Genomic DNA, 21,731 nt, shown 5'->3' with positions numbered 1-21,731 from the left:
AAGATACAAAAATCCACCGACAATCCAAACTGCCAACTTTGCAACAACAAAGTCGAATGTGTTTCACATTTAATATGTGAATGCAGCAAAATCGCACAAACTGATTACAAAGCTAGACACGACTGAGTTGCTAAATTAATCCACTGGTCATTATGTTAAAAAATACAACTTTCCTGTATCCAAAAAGTCATGGGAACATAAAGTGGAAGAACTTATAGAAAATGAGAAGGTGAAGATCTTGTGGGACTTTCAAATACAGACAGATCATCACTTGGAACACAACACGCTGGATATCACAGTTATCGAAAACCAAAACGTACAATTTATTGACATCGCGGTACCAGGAGACGCCAGAGTCGAAGAAAAAGAACTGGAAAAAATCATGAAATATTGTGACCTGGCCATTGAAACTACACGGCTATGGGTGAAACATGTAACAATGATACCCATTGTCATCGGGGCACTTGGTACCATGTCCAAGAATTTCACAAAACACTTCAAGAAATGGCAGCTTTCTGCAATAACACCAGTGGAACTGCAAAAAACTGTGCTACTCGGAACATCATATATTTTAAGAAGGTACTTGGTTGATACCTAGGACGCTGGCAGCAACCTGTATCAACCGTTAGCACCAGTCAGTGGTATTTGTGACACATTTTTAAATGTCCAGTTGACTGAGTTTCATTTTTAATGAATAAAAGAGAATAATAATGATAATAACTAAATCTTAAGAAGGTACTTGGTTGATACCTAGGATGCTGGCAGCAACCCATATCAACCCTTAGCACCAGTCAATGGTATTTGTGATGCATTTTTGAATGTTCAGTTGACTGAGTTTCATTTTTAAGAAATAAAGATAATAATAATAACCACCTTTATTGTCACTGCACAACATATGTACAATGAGATTGGTGGAGCTTCCTCAGTGTACCTCCCCAACACAATACAACTCACAGTGGAAACAGAAAATCCCTAACCCAATAAATCATATTTATTTACCTATATAATATTTACCTTATAATATTTATATTTACGTTATAATATAACGTATTTATAATATAATATTTACGCTATAATATTTATAAAAGTAAATATGGAATTATGTAATTATATTTCCCTCCTTCCCCTTTTTTCCCCTACTATGCTCATTTTAAATGTACTCCTAGCTGTTTCTTCTAGTGCACTCCCTCTCTCTCTCACACTCACTCACTCTCCCTCCCCCCCCCAGTGTGTGAGTGTTACAGATACACAGAGGGAGTGTGATCCATTTCAAAAATGAGAGCACTGCAGACTGCAAAGAAATGCCAGTGCATTTTAGTACTGTTGGAAGTTTGGCCATCTGGCCTTCAGCGTTTCCAAGCCTTTGCAAAAGTCCATCATATCCCACCAGCCTTCCAATATCAAATTGTCCGCTTTGCAGACTTTCTCGCCCCCTGGTGGGAAGGAGAACTGAAAAATGAAGAATTTGGGAACTTATCCAGAGAGCTGGCCAGAGTGGAGAAGACTGAAGGAGTTACCCATGAAGAACAGAGAATAATAATAATAATTTAAAAAATAATAATAAAAGAGCTGGGCTCCACGAAAGTTTCAGGACCCTGGAGAGCGCAAGGCCTAACTGGGGGGCCCGGCGGGAATCCGGAACAGCAAAGGAAATGGCCACGCCGAAGTTTTCCTTGAGTTGGAAAGAAACGAGCTGAGTCGAGGGACTTCACGCAGGAGCAGAATCAAAGAATCAACAACGATATAAATACAATTGCATTTGATGAGTAATGATTACACGTTAAGAGTCTTGATAGTACAGTGGTCTAAGCACCCTGTTATTAACACAGCTGCCTGCAATTACTGCAGGTTCGAATCTCTCCAAGGCTCAAGGTCGACTCAGCCTTCCATCCTTTCTAAGGTAGGTGAAATGAGGACCCAGTTTGTGGGGGCAATAAGCTGACTTTGTATAAATATACAAAAGTATGAAGGCTATTGCTTAGCGCATTGTAAGCCGCCCTGAGTCTCCGGAGAAGGGCAGCATATAAATCAAATTAAAAATAAAAAAATAAAAAAAAATAAAAATAAGTTAATCTGTCCAATCTACTCCTCTTAGCCACCACACAGATAAATTTTCTCCAAGGTGATCTGCCCCTTAACTTGGTCCTTCAGCTCTTCCAACGGTAGAATTAAATTAGCATGTCTGTAACAACGAAGGATGCCGCAATGTGCACGGTGTCCAAAAGGAAGATCAAATTAATCTATTCGCCCCCTCTAGGATGCATAAAGATATTCTCCCTGCAACTTTCAGCCCAGGAACATTGTTCGTTCCGGTTTCAAAATCAACCCGTGCAAGGTTCAGTTCAAAGCTGAGGGCGAAGAGAGAAGTCGGGGTGAGCCCTCTGGGTGTCTTTTAACCTGATTAACGTTATCTTGGGTCTCTTTCAAGACAAAGGGAAGGGGAAGAGAAGAGAAAAGGGAAAGGGAAAGGCTAGGGGAAACGAATGGAACCGGAGGAAAGGGGAAGGGGAAGGAAAGAGGAAAGGTTAGGGGAAGGGAAGGGGAAGGGGAAGGAAAGAGGAAAGGGAAGGCTAGGGAAAGGGAAGGGGAAGGGAAGGGAAAGGGTAGGGGAAGAGAAGGGAAGGGAAGGGAAAGGAAGGGGAAGGAGAAGGAAAGGGAAAGGGAAGAGGGAGAGAAGGGAAGGGAGGGGAAGGGTAGGGGAAGAGAAGGGAAGGGAAGGGAAGGGGAAAGGAAGGGGAAGGGGAGGGGAAGAGAAGGGAAGGGAAAGGGAAGGGGGAGAGAAGGGAAGGGAGAGAAAGGGTAGGGGAAGAGAAGGGAAGGGGAAGGAAGGGGAAGGGGAAGGAAAGGGAAAGGCAAGGGGAGGAGAAGGGAAGGGGAAAGAAAGGGGAAGGGGAGGGGAAGAGAAGGGAAGGGAAGGGAAAGGGAAGAGGGAGAGAAGGGAAGGGAGGGGAAGGGTAGGGGAAGAGAAGGGAAGGGAAAGGAAGGGGAAGGAGAAGGAAATGGTAAGGGAAGGGGGAGAGAAGGGAAAGGAGAGAAAGGGTAGGGGAAGAGAAGGGAAGGGGAGGGGAAGAGGAGGGGAAGAGAAGGGAAGGGGAAAGAAGGGGAAGGGGAAGGAAAGGGGAAGGCAAGGGGAAGAGAAGGAAAGGGAAGGGAGGGAAAGGGTAGGGGAAGAGAAGGGAAGGGAAGGGGAAGGGGGAGAGGCAAAGGGAAGGATAGGGGAAGGGGATGGAACGGAGGGAAAGGCGAACAGGAAGGGGAAGGGATAGTGGAAACGGAAAGGCAAAGGGAAGAAAAGGCGAAGGGAAGAGGAAGGGTAGGGAAAGAGAAAGGGAAAGAAATAATATTATATCATGCACTATATCTAATTTGTGGGAAGAAATTAGAATTTTTCGGCGGAGAAATCGCTGCAGCGAAAAAAACAAAAACAGCCAGCAACCGCCGGCCGGGTCTCCTCCGTGTTCACCTTCCTGCCCTTCCCTACTAGCCCGTCGGGTCCCTCGGCCACAAGACGCCCCATTCGAGCTAGGCGGGTGCCGCCCGCCCGGGCGCGGGCGCGGCCACGGGAGCGCGCGTGGAGCGCGGCCGCGTGCAGCCTCGTCCTCGGCGCCCCCGCCCCCCCCCCCGTCCCCATCGCCTCCCTTTTCTGGGCGACGCTTAAGCAGGCTATTTTTAGCCCGGCTCCGGCTGGGGACGGAGGGACGGAGGAGGCCGGAGCCGCAGCCGCAAGCCCGGGCGGACCAAGCGCGTGCCTAACCCGGCTCCGGCCGCGTCCGCCTCGAAGGGGCGTCCCCTGGAACGACGGGGATGCTCGGGCGGTGAGCTTGCCGGCGGCATGGAGGACGACTTGGCTTCCGAGGAGGACACGCGTGAGGATGGGGCCAGGGAAAGGCGCGCGTGGGGAAGGGGAAGGAGGAAGGGGGTCCCTGCAAACCGTCCCTGCCCCTGGCTGGGGAAGAGAGAGAGGGAGGTGAAAGGTGTCCCTTCCAAGAGGCATTGGTGGGGCAAGAGCCGGAGGGAAGGGTGGTGGGTGGCCCGAAGCAGCGACCAGTAACAGGAACAGAATTGGAAGGGACCTTGGAGGTCATCTAGTCCAACCCCCCTGCTCACGCAGGAGAACCTGTACCAGGGATTCGAACCGCCGAACTGCCGACCTTTTCTGATCGACGAGCTCAGTCTCTTAGCCACCGAGCCACCTAGCTAGTCAGGCAACCAGATCCCCGCTGGGTTCCAGCACAACCGCCCAGATCTTCAGCCTGCTTGTCATCCGTGAAAAGACGGTGTGTGTGTGTGTGTGTGTGTGTGTGTGTGTGTGTGTGTGTGTGTGTGTGTGTGTGTGATCCGTCCAACTCCTGCAACTCCTGGAGGCAAAAAATCACACAACCTTTTCGGATTGGGGTGAAGGTGTGTGGGGGAGGGCGGCAATTAGAAGACTGGGGAAGGGGGGGTGGGGCGTTGCCCCCAACCGGCTTTAATTCAGGGTCAAAAGCCTACAAGGGTCTGCAGAAACTCCTTGGTTTCTAGGATGGTGGGTAATAATTTGAGAATTTGGGGTCCCACCCCCCCACCGCTCTTGCAACTCCCCGCCCTGTGTTATCAAGCCGTTGACTTCAACGGATAGAAAATTATGACCCGGGGTGGATGGGTTGGGGAGTGGAATCATATTGGCAATGTTTAGAGCAGTGTTTCTCAACCTTGGTAGCTTGAAGATGGGGGGGACTTCAACTCTCAGAATCCCCCAGCCAGCGGTGCTGGCTGGGGGTTTCTGGGAGTTGAAGTCCCCCCATCTTCAAGCTTCCAAGGTTGAGAAACACTGGTTTAGAGGCTGGTATGAATGGCTTGTCCCTTTGCCCTGTAGGGCAGGGGTCTCCATCCTTGGCAAATTGCTGGCTGGGGAATTCTGGGAGTTGAAGTTCGCCAGGCTTAAAGTTGCCAAGGTTGGAGACCCCTGCTGTATGGCACAACTGTCCGGTTTGCAAACTTTAAGCCAGATGTTTCATTTTCAAATCACAGGGGCTGAACTAACAAGCTAAACCCATTGGATGAGTTAAAATATACTTCCTCCCTCCCTCCCTCCCTCCCTCCCTCTCTCTCTCTCTCTCTCTCTCTTTCTCTCTCTTTTTTTTTTTTTTACTTTCTCACTTTCTTATTTGTTTGATATCAGCAATTGAGATGACTGCCAATCTCACCAGAGGAGTGATTCTAAGTGTTGTGGTTGCGGTTGGTTTAGGGCAGGGGTCTGCAACCTTAAACACTCAAAGAGCCATTTGGACCCATTTCCCACAGAAAAGAAAACACTGGGAACCACAAAACCCTTCCAGTGCCTGACTATTTCTTGAGCGGCCATAAAACTAGCCTATGTAGTTGTATTAAATATTCTGTTTTCTTCTGAAACTTTTCTTTTCTTGGATTTATCCATGGTTAGCCTACCGGGGGTTGAAAAGCTCAATAAATTGCGTGCCGGCGGGTGTCGTACATTGGCGGTTGTGACGCATATTTTGAGTGACAAGGAGCCACAGCAGAGAGGTGAAAGAGCCACATGCGGCTCCAGAGCCACAGGTTGCTGACTCCTGGTTTAGGGAGAGGGAGGAGGAGGAGAAAAGTAAGAGGGGGTTGTTGTAGATTTATATCCTGATCGTACAAGAATGTTTCAGATTTTATTTATTTATTTATTACGTTATATTATTACATTTATACAGGTAGTCCTCGGCTTATGAAGTCGTAGCAGCATTAAAAAAAAAGTGACTATTTTTCACACTTACGACCATTGCAGCATCCCTGTGATCACGTGATCAAAATTCAGACGCTGGGCAACTGACTCGTATTTATGACGGTCTCAGTGTCCAAGGGTCACGTGATCTGTTTTTGCGACCTTCTGACAACAAACCCAGTTTCACTTAACAACCATGGGACTAACTTCACAACTGCAGTGTTTCACTTAACAACTGTGGCAAGAACGGTCGTAAAATGGGGCAAAACTCACTCACTTAACAGCCATCTTGCTTAGCGACAGAAATTGTGGGGGGGCAGTTGTGGTCGTAAGTCGGGGGCTATCTGTATGCCACCCGTCTCACTATTCAAAGTGTCTCGGAGTGACTTAGAATGGCAGGCTGGTGGGCTAGCCACAACAGAACAAAGAAACACACAGCCCATTTGTACGTCCCTTAATGTGACTTATTACAGTGCTGTTCCACTGTACTCAGCAATGAGTCATATAAACAGTTCTTTCTCCACAAATTACGACCTAGAAAGGGAGAGGATTTACAATACACAGTAGGTCATATTTCTGCATTTATTTCCTGATCATGCTTCATGACCTTTTTCAAATTCAGTAAAACAATAGAAGGACAATTGAGGGAGTGTTTCCAAGGTGGGGCGTAAAGAGCAAAAATAAGCTACGGGAAAGCTTTTGTAATTTTATTTTATTTTTCCTTCTATGCTGCACCCTCCCCTCCTCTGAAAGCAGCAGAGAAAACACCAACTGTCAGGTTTCGAGGTCGTCTCAAATAAATTGCCTTTCAAACAAAGTCTTTGAAGAAAAACTCCCATTTATTAAGCACGACATTCTAACTCCGACTACATCGCAGCCAACACTGACTTCCAGACCCAAAACCCTCCCTTTCCGTTCCCCACTCCCCTGCATTCATTGGCCATCTTCCAAGTCACTGTACCCCTAATCTACTACTCCAGCTCAAAGGAATTTCCCCCCTCCCATTCCATCTCCTAGGGGATATTATCTCCAGGGAAAATAAGCAGGTGAAAAGTCAAACGTCCCTTTCCAGATGCCTCCGCTTCTCCTTCTTATGTCAGCACTAGAGTAAATGCAGCTTGAAGTGCTGACATCAACCTTGGTAGTCCTGGATTTTTATTCCTAGAATTGGGGCCAGAATTACTAGGGCTAAGTAAGGCGGTTGTGATGAATGAAGATTGAAAGGGATCTTGTGCTGACCTTCTGGTCTGCATGCAGACCCCTCCACCCCGCCCAGAATTTGAATAACAGAATAATAAGAGTTGGAAGGGACCATGGAGGTCTTCTAGTCCAACCTCGGCTCAAGCAGGAGACCTGATGAACTGGGTAAAACCGCAGAATGGCCATGATATGCAGGGAATCCTCAACTTACAACCAGAATTGAACTCAAAATTTCCGTTCCTAAGCCGGACAATTAGAGAGAGTTTTGCCCAATTATTACCACCTTTCTTCCCACGGTGGTTAAATGAATCCCTACGGCTGTTTTCATTTTATTAACCATCTTTAACAAGCCCTTTCCTTCCCTCCAAGTGCTCCTTTCGGAGAAGTTGTTCCACGACGCAGCCAAACGAAACGACACGGCGTCCATGGTCGAGCTGATCAAGAGAGGGGTTGACGTCAAAGCGAAGAATAACGTGGGTATTTCACTGGGCGCGGGAGGTATAGAACGGGGTCATTCATTGGGCAAAGATTTGTACCTCTCCGTCTCCCTGTTTCTCGAAATTTAAATCCCGAAGCGTGATGCTTCGGGTGACTTGTGGAATGCACTTTGGCAAATTGGGATGGCATGGAAAAAGAGACGGGAAGAATAAACGGAGGTGACAAATTCTATTGAGAGATTGCTGTTCTCCTATCCCAGGTGTTTCAATCAATCAGAATAGAGCTGGAAGGGACCTTAAGAGGTCTTCTAGTCCAGCCTTCTGCTCAAGCAGGAGACTGTATACCATTTCAGATAGGTAGCTGTCCATCTGTCTTCTTAAAAACCTCCAGTGATGAAGTACACACAACTTCTGAAGGCAACTTCTGTTCCACTGGTTAATTGATAATAAAGTGCCAGGATCTGGTAACCAATGCTAGATTCAGGAAATAGCGAGGGTAACTCTATAGCTTGGAGGACAAGTTGTCCTTTTTCCTTTCCAAAGCAGTCCTACCAGGGGTGAAATTCAAAATTTTTCCCTACTGGTTCTGTGGGTGTGGCTTGGTGGGTGTGGCAGGGGAAGGATACTGCAAAATCCCCATTCCCTCCCCACTCCTGGGGGAAGGATATTGCAAAATCTCCATTCCCACCTCACTCCAGGGAAAGGATACTGCAACATCTCCATTCCCTCCCCATTCTTGGGGGAAGGATATTGCAAAATCTCCATTCCCACCCCACTCTGGGGCCAGCCAGAGGTGGTATTTGCCAGTTCTCTGAACTACTCAAAATTTCCGCTACTGGTTCTCCAGAACCTGTCAGAACCTGCTGGATTTCACCCCTGAGTCCTACCCCACAAACAAGTGGAATGTAAGTGTGGTTGTAAAAATGTCTTCCCGTGCATTTACAAGATCTGGGTTTTCATCTCAGGATTTAAAACTGGATTTGGGGGGAAAAAATAAGACAAGGAAAAGAAGATAGAAAAACATTTTAAACAGGAGTGTGCCTATTGACAGAAAGACTAAACTAATGCAGAAAATAATGCAGGTGACTTTAGACCTGCGCAACCATGGCAGAGACAAACAAGGGGAACGAAATGGCTCTCCCTTCTCCTCCCCTGCTTAATTTCTCTTTCTTTCCAGATAGACAGGACCGCTCTCCACTGGGCCGCAGGAGCTGGCCATGAACAGGCAGTCCGCCTTCTCCTGGAACACGAGGCCGGCGTGAATGATGAAGACAGTGTGAGCTTTTCTCCATGCTTGGTTTACTAGCTTGAACATAATGACTAACATGCCTTTATTTGGAGAGGGGGGTCTGCTTATAACACACTAGCCCAGTGATGGGCTAGTGGCACTCGTCTGGGCCGCAACCAGGGAGAGGAGCTGCCTAGGGGGCATGCGCACACCAGGAAATGAACTTCCGGTTTCTGGCGTGCACATGCGCGCCGGCCAGCTAATCTTCCGGCTACTAGCGCACATGTGCGTGCAATGATCAGCTGGCCAGCATATATGCTCACACCAAAAAATGGAAGACCAGCTCTTCCAGTTTCCAGCACTGCCACACGCACAAAGGCTAGCTGATCATCGCTCGTGCATGCGCGCCAGAAATCCAGAAGAGGAACTGGCGATGCCACACATGCCAGGCGACATGGCTTCCTGTGCCATTTTGGGCACGCGTGCCATAGGTTCGCCATCACAGCACTAGCCGATATCCACAGCAGCCTTAGAGTGAAAATGATGCATGTTGTGTAATTTGCATCCTTTATACAACAACAACAACACGGCACACAATAGCAATTAGACTTATATACTGCTTTACAGTGCTTTACAGCCCTCTCTAAATGGTTTACAGAGTCAGCATATTTGCCCCCAACAATCTGGGTCCTCAATTTTATCCACTTTGGAAGGATGGGAGGCTGAGTCAACCTTGAGCCTGGTGAGATTCGAACTGTGAAATTGCAGGCAGCCGGCAGTCAGCAGAAGTAGCCTGCAGTACTGCACTCTAACCACTGTGCCACCACGGCTCAGTCATTCCATTCCTATCCAGGTGCCTTTGCTCGCACTGAGTTGAACTTGCTGCACATCTTTAATCCCGAAGGGTCCCGAAGGGTCTTTATTTGGGGGGGGGAAACGAGATTCTTCACAGAACATTGGACCATTCAGATAGAACAATAGATTGTTCATCTGTGGAGATTCGCAATCGTCCAAGTCATGGTTGTCCCAAAGGCGACCATGACTTTTCCTTTGAAAACAATTCCCCACCAGTCCCCACCAGTCAGTTAGAACTGAAGAAGCTTCTTGGAGGAGAAGAGAAATGTTTTCAAAGGAAAAGAAAAAAAGAAAAAGAAAACCTAAGAAAGTTGAATTGTCTTTTGGAAAAAGCACTTTTGGAATAGACTATTCACCACTGGACTATTTTTCCCCTCCTTCATTTTTCATTACCTACTGCTGCATTATAGAATTTCCCAGACAGGGCATCAGATTGGATTAAATTGTCTTTTTCCCAAGAGCAGTGATTTGTTGTAATCAAAACTTCCACCAAGTGGGATATTTAGCACCTGCTTTCACTCCAATGAACGTCGAGTTGAGACAGAACAGCGAAGAAAGCAAGATGTACACACTGAAAAAACAGGAGGGAAATAAACATTTATTTTTCCCTTTTCCTTCTCACCAAAAAAATGTCATTTAAATACAGAGAATTCTTCTAGCTTCTCAAACATTTTTCACTGTTTGAGAAGCTAGGAGAGTACATTTTTAACATCATAACTATTTTGAAGCAATCCTTTTTTGGGGGGAAAACTGCCGGAACTTTAATCCTCCGTCAGCTTGTTTTCATGCTCTTTCTTTCTAAAGCTTGTTTTGTTGACTTTTTGGGTGTAGAGGAAAATGAGATTATCTTGTCATTTGCATTCCTTTAACACTGTACGTTTCTCTGGAAATCAAGATCATTTGACTTTCTGCTTCTTTGGCCAAGATACAGTTTTGTTGCTGAAAAGCAACAAAGATGATATAGGGCAGTGATGGTGAACCTTTTCGGCACCGAGTGCCCAAACCGAAACATGCGTGGATATGCATGCATGTGCATCAGGGGTGGGTTCTACTTACCTTTACTACTGGTTCGCAATGGGGCCGCACATACTTCTGCACAGAAGCTTCCTGACAAAGTCCGGGTCGGTGGGTGGAGCCTCCCGCCAGTTTTACTACCGGTTCTTGCAAACCGGTCCAAACCGAAAGCAACCCACCACTGATGTTCAAGCGCCGGAAACCTGAAGACCAGTTGGCCGGTGCACACATGCCTGGTTTTTGACTGGTTTTTGGGCCATTTTCAGGCCATTTTTCATCCAAAAACGGTCTGAAAACGGCCCTGAAAATGGTCCAAAAAAGGCCAGAAAATGGCCTGAAAATTTTTCTGGCAATTTTAAGATGGTTTTCTAGTGCTTCGGTGCCCGTGAAGACCAACTGGTGCACCGGAAACCAGAAGAGCAGCTGGCGACAGCACGTGTGCCCACAGAGAGGGCCCTGTGTGCCACTTCTGGCACGCGTCCCACAGAGAAGAGGTGGTGGACTTATTCTCCAAAGCTCTGGAGGGCAAGACAAGAAGTAACAGGTGGAAGATATTAGATTGTGCGGAGATGGATAGGTTGACATTAAAAATAAAGGATAAGGAAGAAACAGAATATTTTTAACATGGGATTTGTTTTATCAGTAGCTAGATAAGAGGGATAAATTAGAAGATAAAAGAGTATTACTATGTATAAGTAAATGATAAAAGATTATATTATATGTAAGTAAATAATAGCTTGTCGATCGAAAGGTCGGCAGTTCAGCGGTTCGAATCCCTAGTGCCGCATAACTGGGTGAGCTCCCGTGACTTGTCCCAGCTTCTGCCAACCTAGCAGTTCGAAAGCAGGTAAAAAATGCAAGTAGAAAAATAGGGACCACCTTTGGTGGGAAGGGAAAGAGCATTCTGTGCACCTTTGGCATTTAGTCATGCCGGCCACATGACCATGGAGACGCGCTTTGGACAGCGCTGGCTCTTCGACTTTGAAAAGGAAATGAGCACTGCCCCCTAGAGTTGGGAATGACTAGCACATATGTGCAAGGGGAACCTTTACCTATTATTATTATTATTACTATAATTACCATTATTATCATCATTATTAATATTACTTTGTATAACCAAATTGACTCAGACAATACACTGTTTTACTAAGCACGTATGTTAATTAAAGAAAAAATGTATAATTTTTTTTAAAAAAAAAGAAGTAACAGGTGGAAGCTTATTAAAGAAAGATCCAACCTAAAACTAAGGAGAAAATTCCTGACAGTAAGAACAATGGATCAGTGGAACAGTTTGCCTCTAGAAGCTGTGGATTCTCTATCACTAGAGGCTTCCAAAAATAGATAGAGCCACCATTTAACCAGGATGGTATAAGGTCTGCTGCCTTGAGCAGAGAATTGGACTAGAACAGGGGTCGGCAACCTTAAACACTTCAAGAGCCACAAAGGTCCTAACCGGAAGCCCTGCACCCCCCACCCCCATTCAATTCTGGAGCCAACCGGAAGTCCGGTTCCCCCCACCATAGTGTCTCCTCCTAGCGCGGTGTCCTTTTTCCTCTACCTATCCTAACTGAAAGCCCTATCAATTGTGGAGCTTACCGGCGACAGGGAACCGCAGCAGAGGGGTGAAAGAGCCACATGCGGCTCCAGAGCCGCAGGTTACCGACCCCTGGACTAGAAGATCTTTGAGGTCTCTCCCAGCCCTATAATTCTATGTTCTAATTTTCTTTTTCTCATCTTCCTGTTTTCCAGTTTGGAATGAGTGCACTTCTTCTGTCTGCCTGGTTTGGTCATTTACGTGTCCTTCAGGTCCTGGTTAACGCTGGTGCTAAAACCAACTGTGTCAATAAGGTAAGGTAGTTCTTTTTTCTGGCTTGGGGGCCTCCACTGACATATCTGGGGGCTCCATACGAAGAAGTGAATGCAAGAACATGGCTATCCAAACGACATTGGGATGCAAACTCCCTTCTTAGCATACTTCTATGCAACGTGACAGTGACATTATGAGAGGGTGAAACAAGTTTGTGTGGACACAATGCACATTTTGTCATGGTGGCATAAATAAAATTAGGAACAGGCTCTTATGCCATCAAGATCTGCGGGGGGGGGATATATTGGGTCTTCTGGATATGAAAACACCATGCTTAGTCCATGCACCATATTCAGCCAGGTCTGTTTAACAGATTAAGAAATTAACAGATTGGAAGGGACCTTGTAGGTCATCTAGTCCAACCTCCTGCCTAATCAGGAGTTCCTACACCATTTCTGACAGATGGCAGTCCAGTCTCTTCTTGAAAGCTTCCCGGGATGAAGCTCCCACAACTTCCGAAGGCAACTTCTGTTCCGTGGGTTGATTGTTCTCACTGTCAGAAATTTTCTCCTTATTTCTAGGTTGAATCCAATTATTTTTAAATTTTAAAATCTATTTTTTTGTTACTACTGGTTCTGTGGGCGTGGCTTGGTAGGCGTGGTCTGGTGTGGCTTGGTGGGCATGGCAGGAGAAGGATACTGCAAAATCCCCATTCCCACCCCACTCCTGGGGGAAGGATACAGCAAAATCTCCATTCCCACCCCACTCTGGGACCAGCCAGAGGTGGCATTTGCTGGTTCTCCGAACTGCTCAAAAATTCCACTGCCGGTTCTCCGAACTGCTCAAAAATTCTGCTACCAGTTCTCCAGAACCTGTCAGAACCTGCTGGATTTCACCCCTGACCTATACCATTTCAAATAAGTGACTGTTTAGTCTCTTCTTAAAAATCTCCAGTGATGGAGCACCCACGATTTCTGGGGCCAGCCAGAGGTGGTATTTGCCGGTTCTCCAAACTGCTCAAAATTTCCGCTACCAGTTCTCCAGAACCTGTCGGGACCTGCTGGATTTCACCCTTGGTTGAATCTCTCCTTGTTCAGTTTCCATCCATTATTCCTTGTCTGGCCTTTGGGTACTTTAGAAAATAGCTTGACCCCTTCCTCTCTGTGGCAGCCCCTCAACTTTTGGAAGACTGCTACTATGTCTCCCCTTCTCTTCACTAGACTAGCCATGCCCAGTTCCTGCAACCGTTCATCCTATGTTTTACCCTCCAGTCCTGTAAACATCCTGGTTGCTCTCCTCCGCACTCTTTCTAGAGTCTCAACATCTTTTTTATCATGTGGTGACCAAATCTGGATGCTTTTACAACTGACTCAATAGTGGCTTCTCGATATTATATTTATTGAGAAGTGTAGAAAGCCAAACCCATTCTCCTCCATATCTCTCCGGGTAGCATAAAATAAAAACAATTGTACCAAAAAAAAAAAAAATGCCAGAAGGAAAATAGCTATTAAAGACAATCAAGGACAAACTCAAACACAAACACAAACTCAACCCAAGATCTGGGAAAAGAGCCAAGTTTTCAGAGCTCTTTTGAACACAGCTTAGGGTGGGGTCTAGATGGCTCTACATTTTGAGCGAAAGAGAGCAATAGGAGATGGATTGGGTTGATTCAAGTAGCTTTGAGACAACACCCAGCTGAAATATGAGGAAGTTATTCTAAAGGTAGTTTCAGGGAAGAAAATTTGGGGGCTGGGGCATTCAAGACACACATGTCGGCAGTGTTTGCTTAAGGGGAAAGCCTAGGAATTGTTTTCATCCCCAAAACTGTACGGAGCCAGCAAATGCAACCCTGCGCATGTTTTAATCATTGCTAACTCAGAAGGAATAAAACATGAGCCGACAGTTGCAAAGCATAGAAAAAGAAAGCGCTTCTTTCATGACAGCTTTTCATGTGCTTGACAGCAGATGGTGAAATTTCACACTTGGGGGAAGGAACTAATTTAAAAAAATATATATATGGACAGCTGCTTTCTAAATACGCGATCTCCACTTCTGAAAACTCAATCTTGGAAAGTATTTTTCAATTCCCCTTATTTTAAGACAAGACCATAAAATTAGAGGGGCAACTGATTCTAGAGGGAGCGGCCTTAGCAAAATGGGGGTGAGGGCAGCAGTGGGGGAATTCAAATTTTTTTACGACTGGTTCTGCGGGCGTGGCTTGGTGGGCGTGGTGTGGCTTGGTGGGTGTGGCTTGGTGAACATGGCAGGGAAGGATACTGCAAAATCTCCATTCCCTCCCCACTCCAGGAGAAGGATATTGCAAAATCTCCATTCCCACCCCACTGCTGGGGGAAGGAATTTGCAAAATCTCCATTCCCTCCGCATTCCAGGGGAAGGATACTGCAAAATCCCCATTTCCATCCCACTCCAGGGGAAGGATATTGCAAAATCTCCATTCCACCCCACTCCTGGGGGAAGGATATTGCAAAATCTCCATTCCCATCCCACTCTGGGGCCAGCCAGAGGTGGTATTTGCCGGTTCTCCAAACTATTCAAAATTTCCTTCTGGATTTCACCCCTGGGGGACAGAGAGATTTTTTAAAAAGTTAAAATGTCTGCTGCAATTGCGTAATTGAAGCCCCACCTCCTTTTTATCAGCATTCCAAATGGGAGGGGCCTCAACCTTACTATCCTCCATCTTGACTTTTCTGACTTTTCCCTAGGAGGACATTCCTGCTTAGAGGTTCCAGCTTTAAACGGGGGTGTTATCTGGGACTTGAAGACCAAGATGGGGCAGGTGGCTGATTTATTCCTTCATACCTTGAATCCCTCATCCTCATTTTTTTTTTTTCAGAATGGCCACAACCTCCTACACTGTGCTGCCCAAAGGGGTCATCTCAGGTTGATGAAGTTCATCGTGGAAGATCTGGAAGATGTGTGGCTGGATAAGAAAGATAAGGTAAACCTTTAATCTGTGTGTAGACTCCCTTTCCCCAGTTAGATGAACTGGGAAGGCTGATAGATCCCATTAGGCCATCATTTTGTTCTGGGATCCCCAATATGGTGCCTTTAAGTTCTAATGTATCCATAAATTCTCCTCCTCCTCCTCCTTTTTCTTCTCCTCCTCCTCCTTCTCCTCTTCCTCCTCCTTCTTTTCCTCCTCCTCCTCCACCTCCTCCTCCTCTTCCTTCTCCTTCTCCTCCTCCTCCTCTTTCTCCTTCTCCTTCTCCTTCTCCTTCTCCTCCTCCTCCTCCTCCCCAACACATTTCTTGCCCAATAAGACATTTTATTTATTAAACCAGGATTTAATGGTAAAATTGGGATTGGGTGGGCCTATGTAGTTTGGAGCTCCTAATATGAAACCAGATGGATATTTCTGTTCACTTCCAACTTTGTAACTGGTTACGTCTTCCTTGGTGGCCGTTTTCTGAGAGCACCCTCAACACCTTCTCAAAATTCCAGAAGGCCCCATCAGACCAAAAGGATCACCTTCCATAGACTGTTTCATTTGATGCTTGGCCACAGGGCAGTGTTGCTAAATGTGTCCTAATGTTGGGGCTCCAATTGGCTGATCAGAAGGCCAGAAAGATTTTCCAGAATGTTTTGCCATAGTTGCATCTATGGGGAGTGGGCAATCGGCAAACTATTGCGGCCAGGACTGCATGCATCATGATATCCATCATGTATGCATCATGATATCCAACACAAGTACAGAAAGGACAATATCTGGCACCATAATGGTGTCATGCTGCTTTGGTCGTTTTAACAAAAACATCAAATCTTGCAACTAAATCTCAGCGTTGTGATATACTGGCTATCACGGCAGACACCTAGAGGTTTTAATTTCCCAATGTGGAAAGAATCTCTGAGGCTTAGAAAGCTTGAAAACTTCCAACTTTTCCTCTCTTATCAATAGAGTAGAATAGAAAATAGAAAATAATAGAAAATAGAAAATAATAGAAAACGGAAAATAATAGAAAATAGAAAATAAATAGAAAATAATAGAAAATAGAATAGGAGTTGGAAGGGAAGACCCTGCTCAACCAAGAGAACCTATACCAGTGGTGAAATCCACATTTTTTTAATACCGGTTCTGTGGGCATGGCTTAGTAGGTGTGGCAGGGGAAGGATACGGCAAAATTCCCATTCCCTCCCCACTCCTGGGGGAAGGATATAGCAAAATCTCCATTCCCACCCCACTCTGGGACCAGCCAGAGGTGGCATTTGCCAGTTCTCCGAACTACTCAAAATTTCCACTGCCGGTTCTCCGAACTGCTCAAAAATTCTGCTACCGGTTCTCCAGAACCTGTCAGAACCTGCTGGATTTCACCCCTGGCCTATACCATTTCAAATAAGTGACTGTTTAGCCCCTTCTTAAAAATCTCCGGTGATGGAGCACCCACGATTTCTGAAGGCAGATGACAAACCATTCCACTGTTATCCAGAACCAAAGCTAAAACAAAACAATCAGCTTTGAATCGGTTGCTAATATTTTGCTCGGAGCAAAAGGCCTCTTGAGGCAAAATTCCTTCAAGCCCATTTTATCATCTTTCATTGACACGAACATTAAATGCAGGTAATATAAGAGGGTTTTTTTAGTGACCGTTCAAAGTTACAACCGCACTGGAAAAAAGTGACTTATGACCATTTTTTCACACCTACGACCATGGCAACATCCCCCCCCCCCGTGGTCACATGATCAAAATTCAGATGCTTGGCAACTGGTTCATATTTATGACGGTTGCATTGTCCTGGGGAAAGCCAGATTCCCTTAACAACCGTATTGATAACTTAACAACAGTTAAGTGACTTGCTTAAGAACCGTGGCAAGAAAAGTTGTAAAATGGGGCAAATTTCATTTAACAGATGTCTCACTTAGCAACGTAAATTTTGGGCTCAGTTGTGGTCGCAAGTCGAGGATTACCTTTATATGCAATGATCACCGTCTGGTTTTTCTCTTCCTCCCCCATTCCCTCTCCCCCCCCCCTCTTTCTCTCCTTGAAGATGGGCAGGACAGCCCTTCATCTGGCTGCAGAGAAGGGGCAGCTGGAGGTGGTGGAGTTTCTGCTGGGCCTAGGCTCTTCTCACAGCATCAAAGACAAGGTTTGCAAAAAGGAGTTGGGAATTGTCTTGTCAAAGATCTAGGAATCTTCTGGATCCTCCAGCTTTCTATCTTTCTCATAAACGTTGATTATGCGCTCCACAATTAACAGAAAAACAGGCTTGGAAGCAGAGGCGGGCTTCCAAAATTTTAGCAAGGGGTTCTCTACCCAGTAGCTGGGTGGGCGTGGCCATGGTGGGCGTGGCCTAGTCAGCCTCCTGCACCATGGCAGGGCGCTTTTGCCCTCCCCAGGCTCTGGAGGCTTTCTTCGAGCCTCCGGGAGGGCGAAAACAGCCTCTCCAGGCTCCAGTGGCCAGAAACGGGCCAGTTTCCAGCCTTCTCGAACTTCTGGTAGGACTGTTTTTTGCCCTCCCCGAGCCTCCACACGGGCCCTGCACTTACGTGCATCCAAAACAGGCTGCGTGGGGACTCCTGGGAGGGGTGGGGTGGGCGAGGCCCAGTGGTGGGTTCCACCAGGTTCCGCCGAGCCGGTAGAGGTGACAATATGACGTCACCGAACCAGTTCTACTCCCCACCCCACCCCCCCCGCCCCCCACGTTATTCTTACCTTTTATTTGGCCCCACCCCCAATCTATTGCTGCCTCCGAGTCCCAGCTGATCGGCTAGAAGGAAAAAAAACTGTTTAAACTCTTGCCACGGGGCTTCAAAGGGCCGCCGTACAGCTGATCAGTGTTAAAAGGCAGTGTGGTGGTAGACTAGTGCCTCCAAAAACAAATGAGTAGACTGGTGCCTGCAAAAATAAATGGGTAGACCAGTGCCTCCAAAAACAAATGAGTAAAGGATGACTGTCCGCAAATCACCCAGCTAACTTTGTCCGAAAGATGGGAGACTAGAACTCACCGTCTCCCAGTTTTTACCCTTAATCACCTCTTAATCCCATCTTAATCACAAGACTAAACTGGCTCGCTTATTGCCGTATTTAATATAGAACCCATCTGTCTGCAAATGATTTTGGGTGGCTTAAACATTAACAGCCAGAACAATACAGGTAAGGAACTGTGGTTCATCTGTGTTAGCTGCAGCCAGCTCTATTGAATTACTAGCTGGACACCTGTGCTTCGCTACGAAACTATGTGCTCGGGCTTCATCAATTGACACTTAAAGCCTGAAACTTAATGTAGAATGTGTAATCTGTAGCATCAGAGCGTGTTAATATAAGGCAACTGGCAGTTGGAACAGAGGGAGAGTGGGAGTAGAATGTCCCAGCCCGCAGGCCAGATAAGTCACGTGCTGGCCATGCCCATGCCTGGTTTAGCGAAGGGATAGCATCAGAGCGTGTTAATATAAGGCAACTGGCAGTTGGAACAGAGTTCTTTTCAGGTGTGGAGGGGGAGTAGAACGTCTAGCATCAGAGCGTGTGAATATAATACTGTATATGAAATACTAATGATCTGATGGTCATTTCGAAAAATCCTTTCTTAGTGAGCACCTAGAAGCCAAGAGAAACATACGTGCCAAATTTCAAGTTTGTAGGCTTTATCGTTCTAGAGATTTCGTGATGAGTGATTGGCTTTTATATATATAGATAAAGTTTAGAAAAGGTATTGTTATGTTGTATGCCTCCTGGAGAGGCTTGGTATGATAGAAGGCAAATAAATTGTGTAAATAGACATGTATAGCTCTGTTTTCTGGTGCTTAAACAAGTCACATCTACAATGGAACCTTCAGGAGGCTGATTGAGTGTGTGTACCATTAGAGATAAACAAATCAAACAATCATTCAGAGTTTGATCAAAGTCCAGGTTCACATGTACAAGGAAGAGAATTATTCCTGGATTTCATCTCTTTGTGAGCCATTCAGCTTCCAAGCAATAGAAATCCCTGCTATAATTATTGATTTATTTAGCGCAGGGGTGAAATGCTCCCAGTTCGGACTGGATCGTCCGATCCGGTAGCGATGGAGGTGGGTGGTGCGGAGAACCGGTAGCAAAAATCCCTGCGCCACCCCTCCCCCCCCCCATGCCCAGCTGAGCCGCACAATCATCAGAAGCTTTTTTTTAACTTTGAAAAGCATTTTTTCTACAACCTCTTCGGCGGAAAAAATGCTTTTAAAAGTAAAAATAAAAGCCTCTGATGATTGTGCGGCTCAGCTGGGATCATCAAAGGCTTTTAAAAGAAAAAAAACCCTTTTTTTTCTTTTGAATCCCTCTGACGATCCAAGTTGCCTGATCGGAGGCATTTAAAAGAAAAAATGTCTCTGTCGATCAGGCAACTCAGCTGGGATCGTCAGAGGCTTTTAAAAGCATTTTTTCTACAATCTCTTCGTCTGAAGAGGTTGTAGAAAAAATAGTTTTAAAAGTAATAATTATATACAAAACCTCCCTGGGGGATATGGCAGTGGCCTCATAACTGGATGTCCAATTCAGCGAGATGTAGCCGTACTGCCCTCTTGGGCTTCACCGCCACGAAAAACAGAAGTGTATAAAACCAAATGGCCCTTTTGGGGAGTTAGCATTACTGCCGTAATGGAACATAAAGATGATCTTAATAAAAAGTATTTGAGAACTGTTAAGTGAAAAATAAAAGAGAACTCAGTTTGGGAAAAGGCACAAGAAATAAATTGGAAATACCCTCCTTTCTCTGTTTGTTTGTTTTTTAATAAAGGAGAATATTTGTAGCTCAGGGTTGAAATGTGGGGTCCTTGCTGTTCTCTGAGCCGGGTTGTTTTCCTGCGGATGTGTCATTACTCAATTAGGCGACATTATCAGCGCTAGAGCGTTGACTAGCACTGATGAGGTTACCTAATTTGGGTAATGAAATGTCTGCAAGGAAATAAGCTCAGAGACCAATAAGGACCCAACAGTCCTCCTCCTCCTCCTCCTCCTCCTCCCTATAAACCCTCCTCCCTTTTTACCAGGGGTGGGCTTCAAAAATTTTAGCAAGGGGTTCTCTGTTCAGTTGCTGGGTGGGTGTGGCCTAGTCAGCCTCCTGCACCATGGCGGGGGGACATTTTTGCCCTCCCCAGGCTCCAGAGGCTTTCCCTGAGCCTCCGGGAGGGCAAAAATGGCCTCCCCAGGCTCTGGAGGCCCTCCTCCAGAGGCCCCCTTCCTGAACTTCCTGTAGGCCCGTTTTTTGCACTCCCCAAGCCTCTGTGCGTGCCCTGCACTTACCTGCATAGAATAGAATAGAATAGAATAGAATAGAATAGAATAGAATAGAACAGAACAGAACAGAACAGAACAGAACAGAACAGAATAGAATAGAATATGGAATGGAATGGAATGGAATGGAATGGAATGGAATGGAATAGAATAGAATAGAATAGAATAGAATAGAATAGAATAGAATAGAATAGAATAGAATAGAATAGAATAGAATAGAATAGAATAGAATAGAACATGGAATGGAATGGAATGGGACCTTGGAGATCTTCTAGTTCAACCCCCTACTCAAGCAGGAGACCCTATACCATTTCAGATAAGTGGCTGTCTAGTCTTTTCTTAAAAACCTCCATTGATGGAGGGCCCATGATTGCTGAAGGCAAAGCTGTTCCACTTGTTAATTGTCCCCACTGTTAGGAAGTTTCTCCTCAATTCCAGGTTGCTTCTCTCTTTGATTAGTTTCCAACCATTGTTTCTTATCCTGCCCTCTGGTGCTTTGGAGAATAATATGACCCCCTCTCTTCTTTCTGGCAGCCCCTCAAATACTGAAATACTGCTATTATGTCCCCCCCTAACTCTTCTTTTCTTTAGACTAGCCAAATCCAAAAACTGTAGCTGTTCTTCATATGGTTTAGTCTCCAGGCCTTTGATCATCTTAGTTGCTCTTCTTTGAAGAAGTTGAAGTCCATACAACTTAAAGTGGCCAAGGTTGAGAAACTGCCAAAAAAGCCAACACAGTTCTAGGCTGCATAAACAGAGGGATAGAATCAAGATCACGTGAAGTGTTAATACCACTTTATAATGCCTTGGTAAGGCCATACTTGGAATACGGCATCCAGTTTCGGACGCCATAATGTAAAAAACGTTGTGGAGGCTCTAGAAAGAGTGCAGAGAAAAACAACAAAGAGGATTAGGGGACTGGAGGCTAAAACATATAAAGAACAGCTGTAGGAATTGGGTATATCTAATCTAATGAAAAGAAGGACTAGGGGAGACATGATAGCAGTGTTCCAGTATCTCAGGGGCTGCCCCAAAGAAGAGGGAGTCAAGCTATTCTCCAAAGCACCTGAAGGCAAGACAAGAAGCAATGGGTGGAAACTAATCAAGGAGAGAAGCAACTTAGAACTAAGGAGAAATTTCCTGACAGTTAGAACAATTAATCAGTGGAACAACTTACCTCCAGAAGTTGTGAATGCTCCAACACTGGAAGTTCTTAAGAAGATGTTGGATAACCATTTGCCTGAAGTGGTGTAGGGTTTCC

General features: G+C 45.8%; 1 protein-coding gene across 3 annotated transcripts in view; it reads left to right on the top strand.

The window, feature by feature from the left end:
* Positions 1-3,549: 3,549 nt before the first annotated feature.
* Positions 3,550-21,731, top strand: part of ANKDD1A (ankyrin repeat and death domain containing 1A) — a 42,991-nt gene continuing 24,809 nt past the window's right edge. Inside the window, exons 1-6 of one of the 3 annotated variants that reach the window (XM_034424736.3) lie at positions 3,550-3,866; positions 7,277-7,380; positions 8,522-8,620; positions 12,191-12,289; positions 15,103-15,207; positions 17,253-17,351. In XM_034424736.3, coding sequence (XP_034280627.2) covers positions 3,833-3,866; positions 7,277-7,380; positions 8,522-8,620; positions 12,191-12,289; positions 15,103-15,207; positions 17,253-17,351 — 540 coding nt within the window. In that variant the 5' untranslated portion in view covers positions 3,550-3,832. Of the gene's footprint in view, positions 3,867-7,276; positions 7,381-8,521; positions 8,621-12,190; positions 12,290-15,102; positions 15,208-17,252; positions 17,352-21,731 lie in introns of those variants that run through there. The other 2 variants (XM_034424737.3, XM_034424739.3) reach the window with 2 other exon arrangements.

The sequence above is a fragment of the Pantherophis guttatus genome, chromosome 13 (genome assembly GCF_059756535.1).
Source record: "Pantherophis guttatus breed Tessera chromosome 13, ASM5975653v1, whole genome shotgun sequence".
Lineage (NCBI taxonomy): Eukaryota > Metazoa > Chordata > Lepidosauria > Squamata > Colubridae > Pantherophis > Pantherophis guttatus.
Note: the sequence above shows the minus strand (reverse complement) of the source record. Positions and strands in the feature narration are given on the sequence as shown.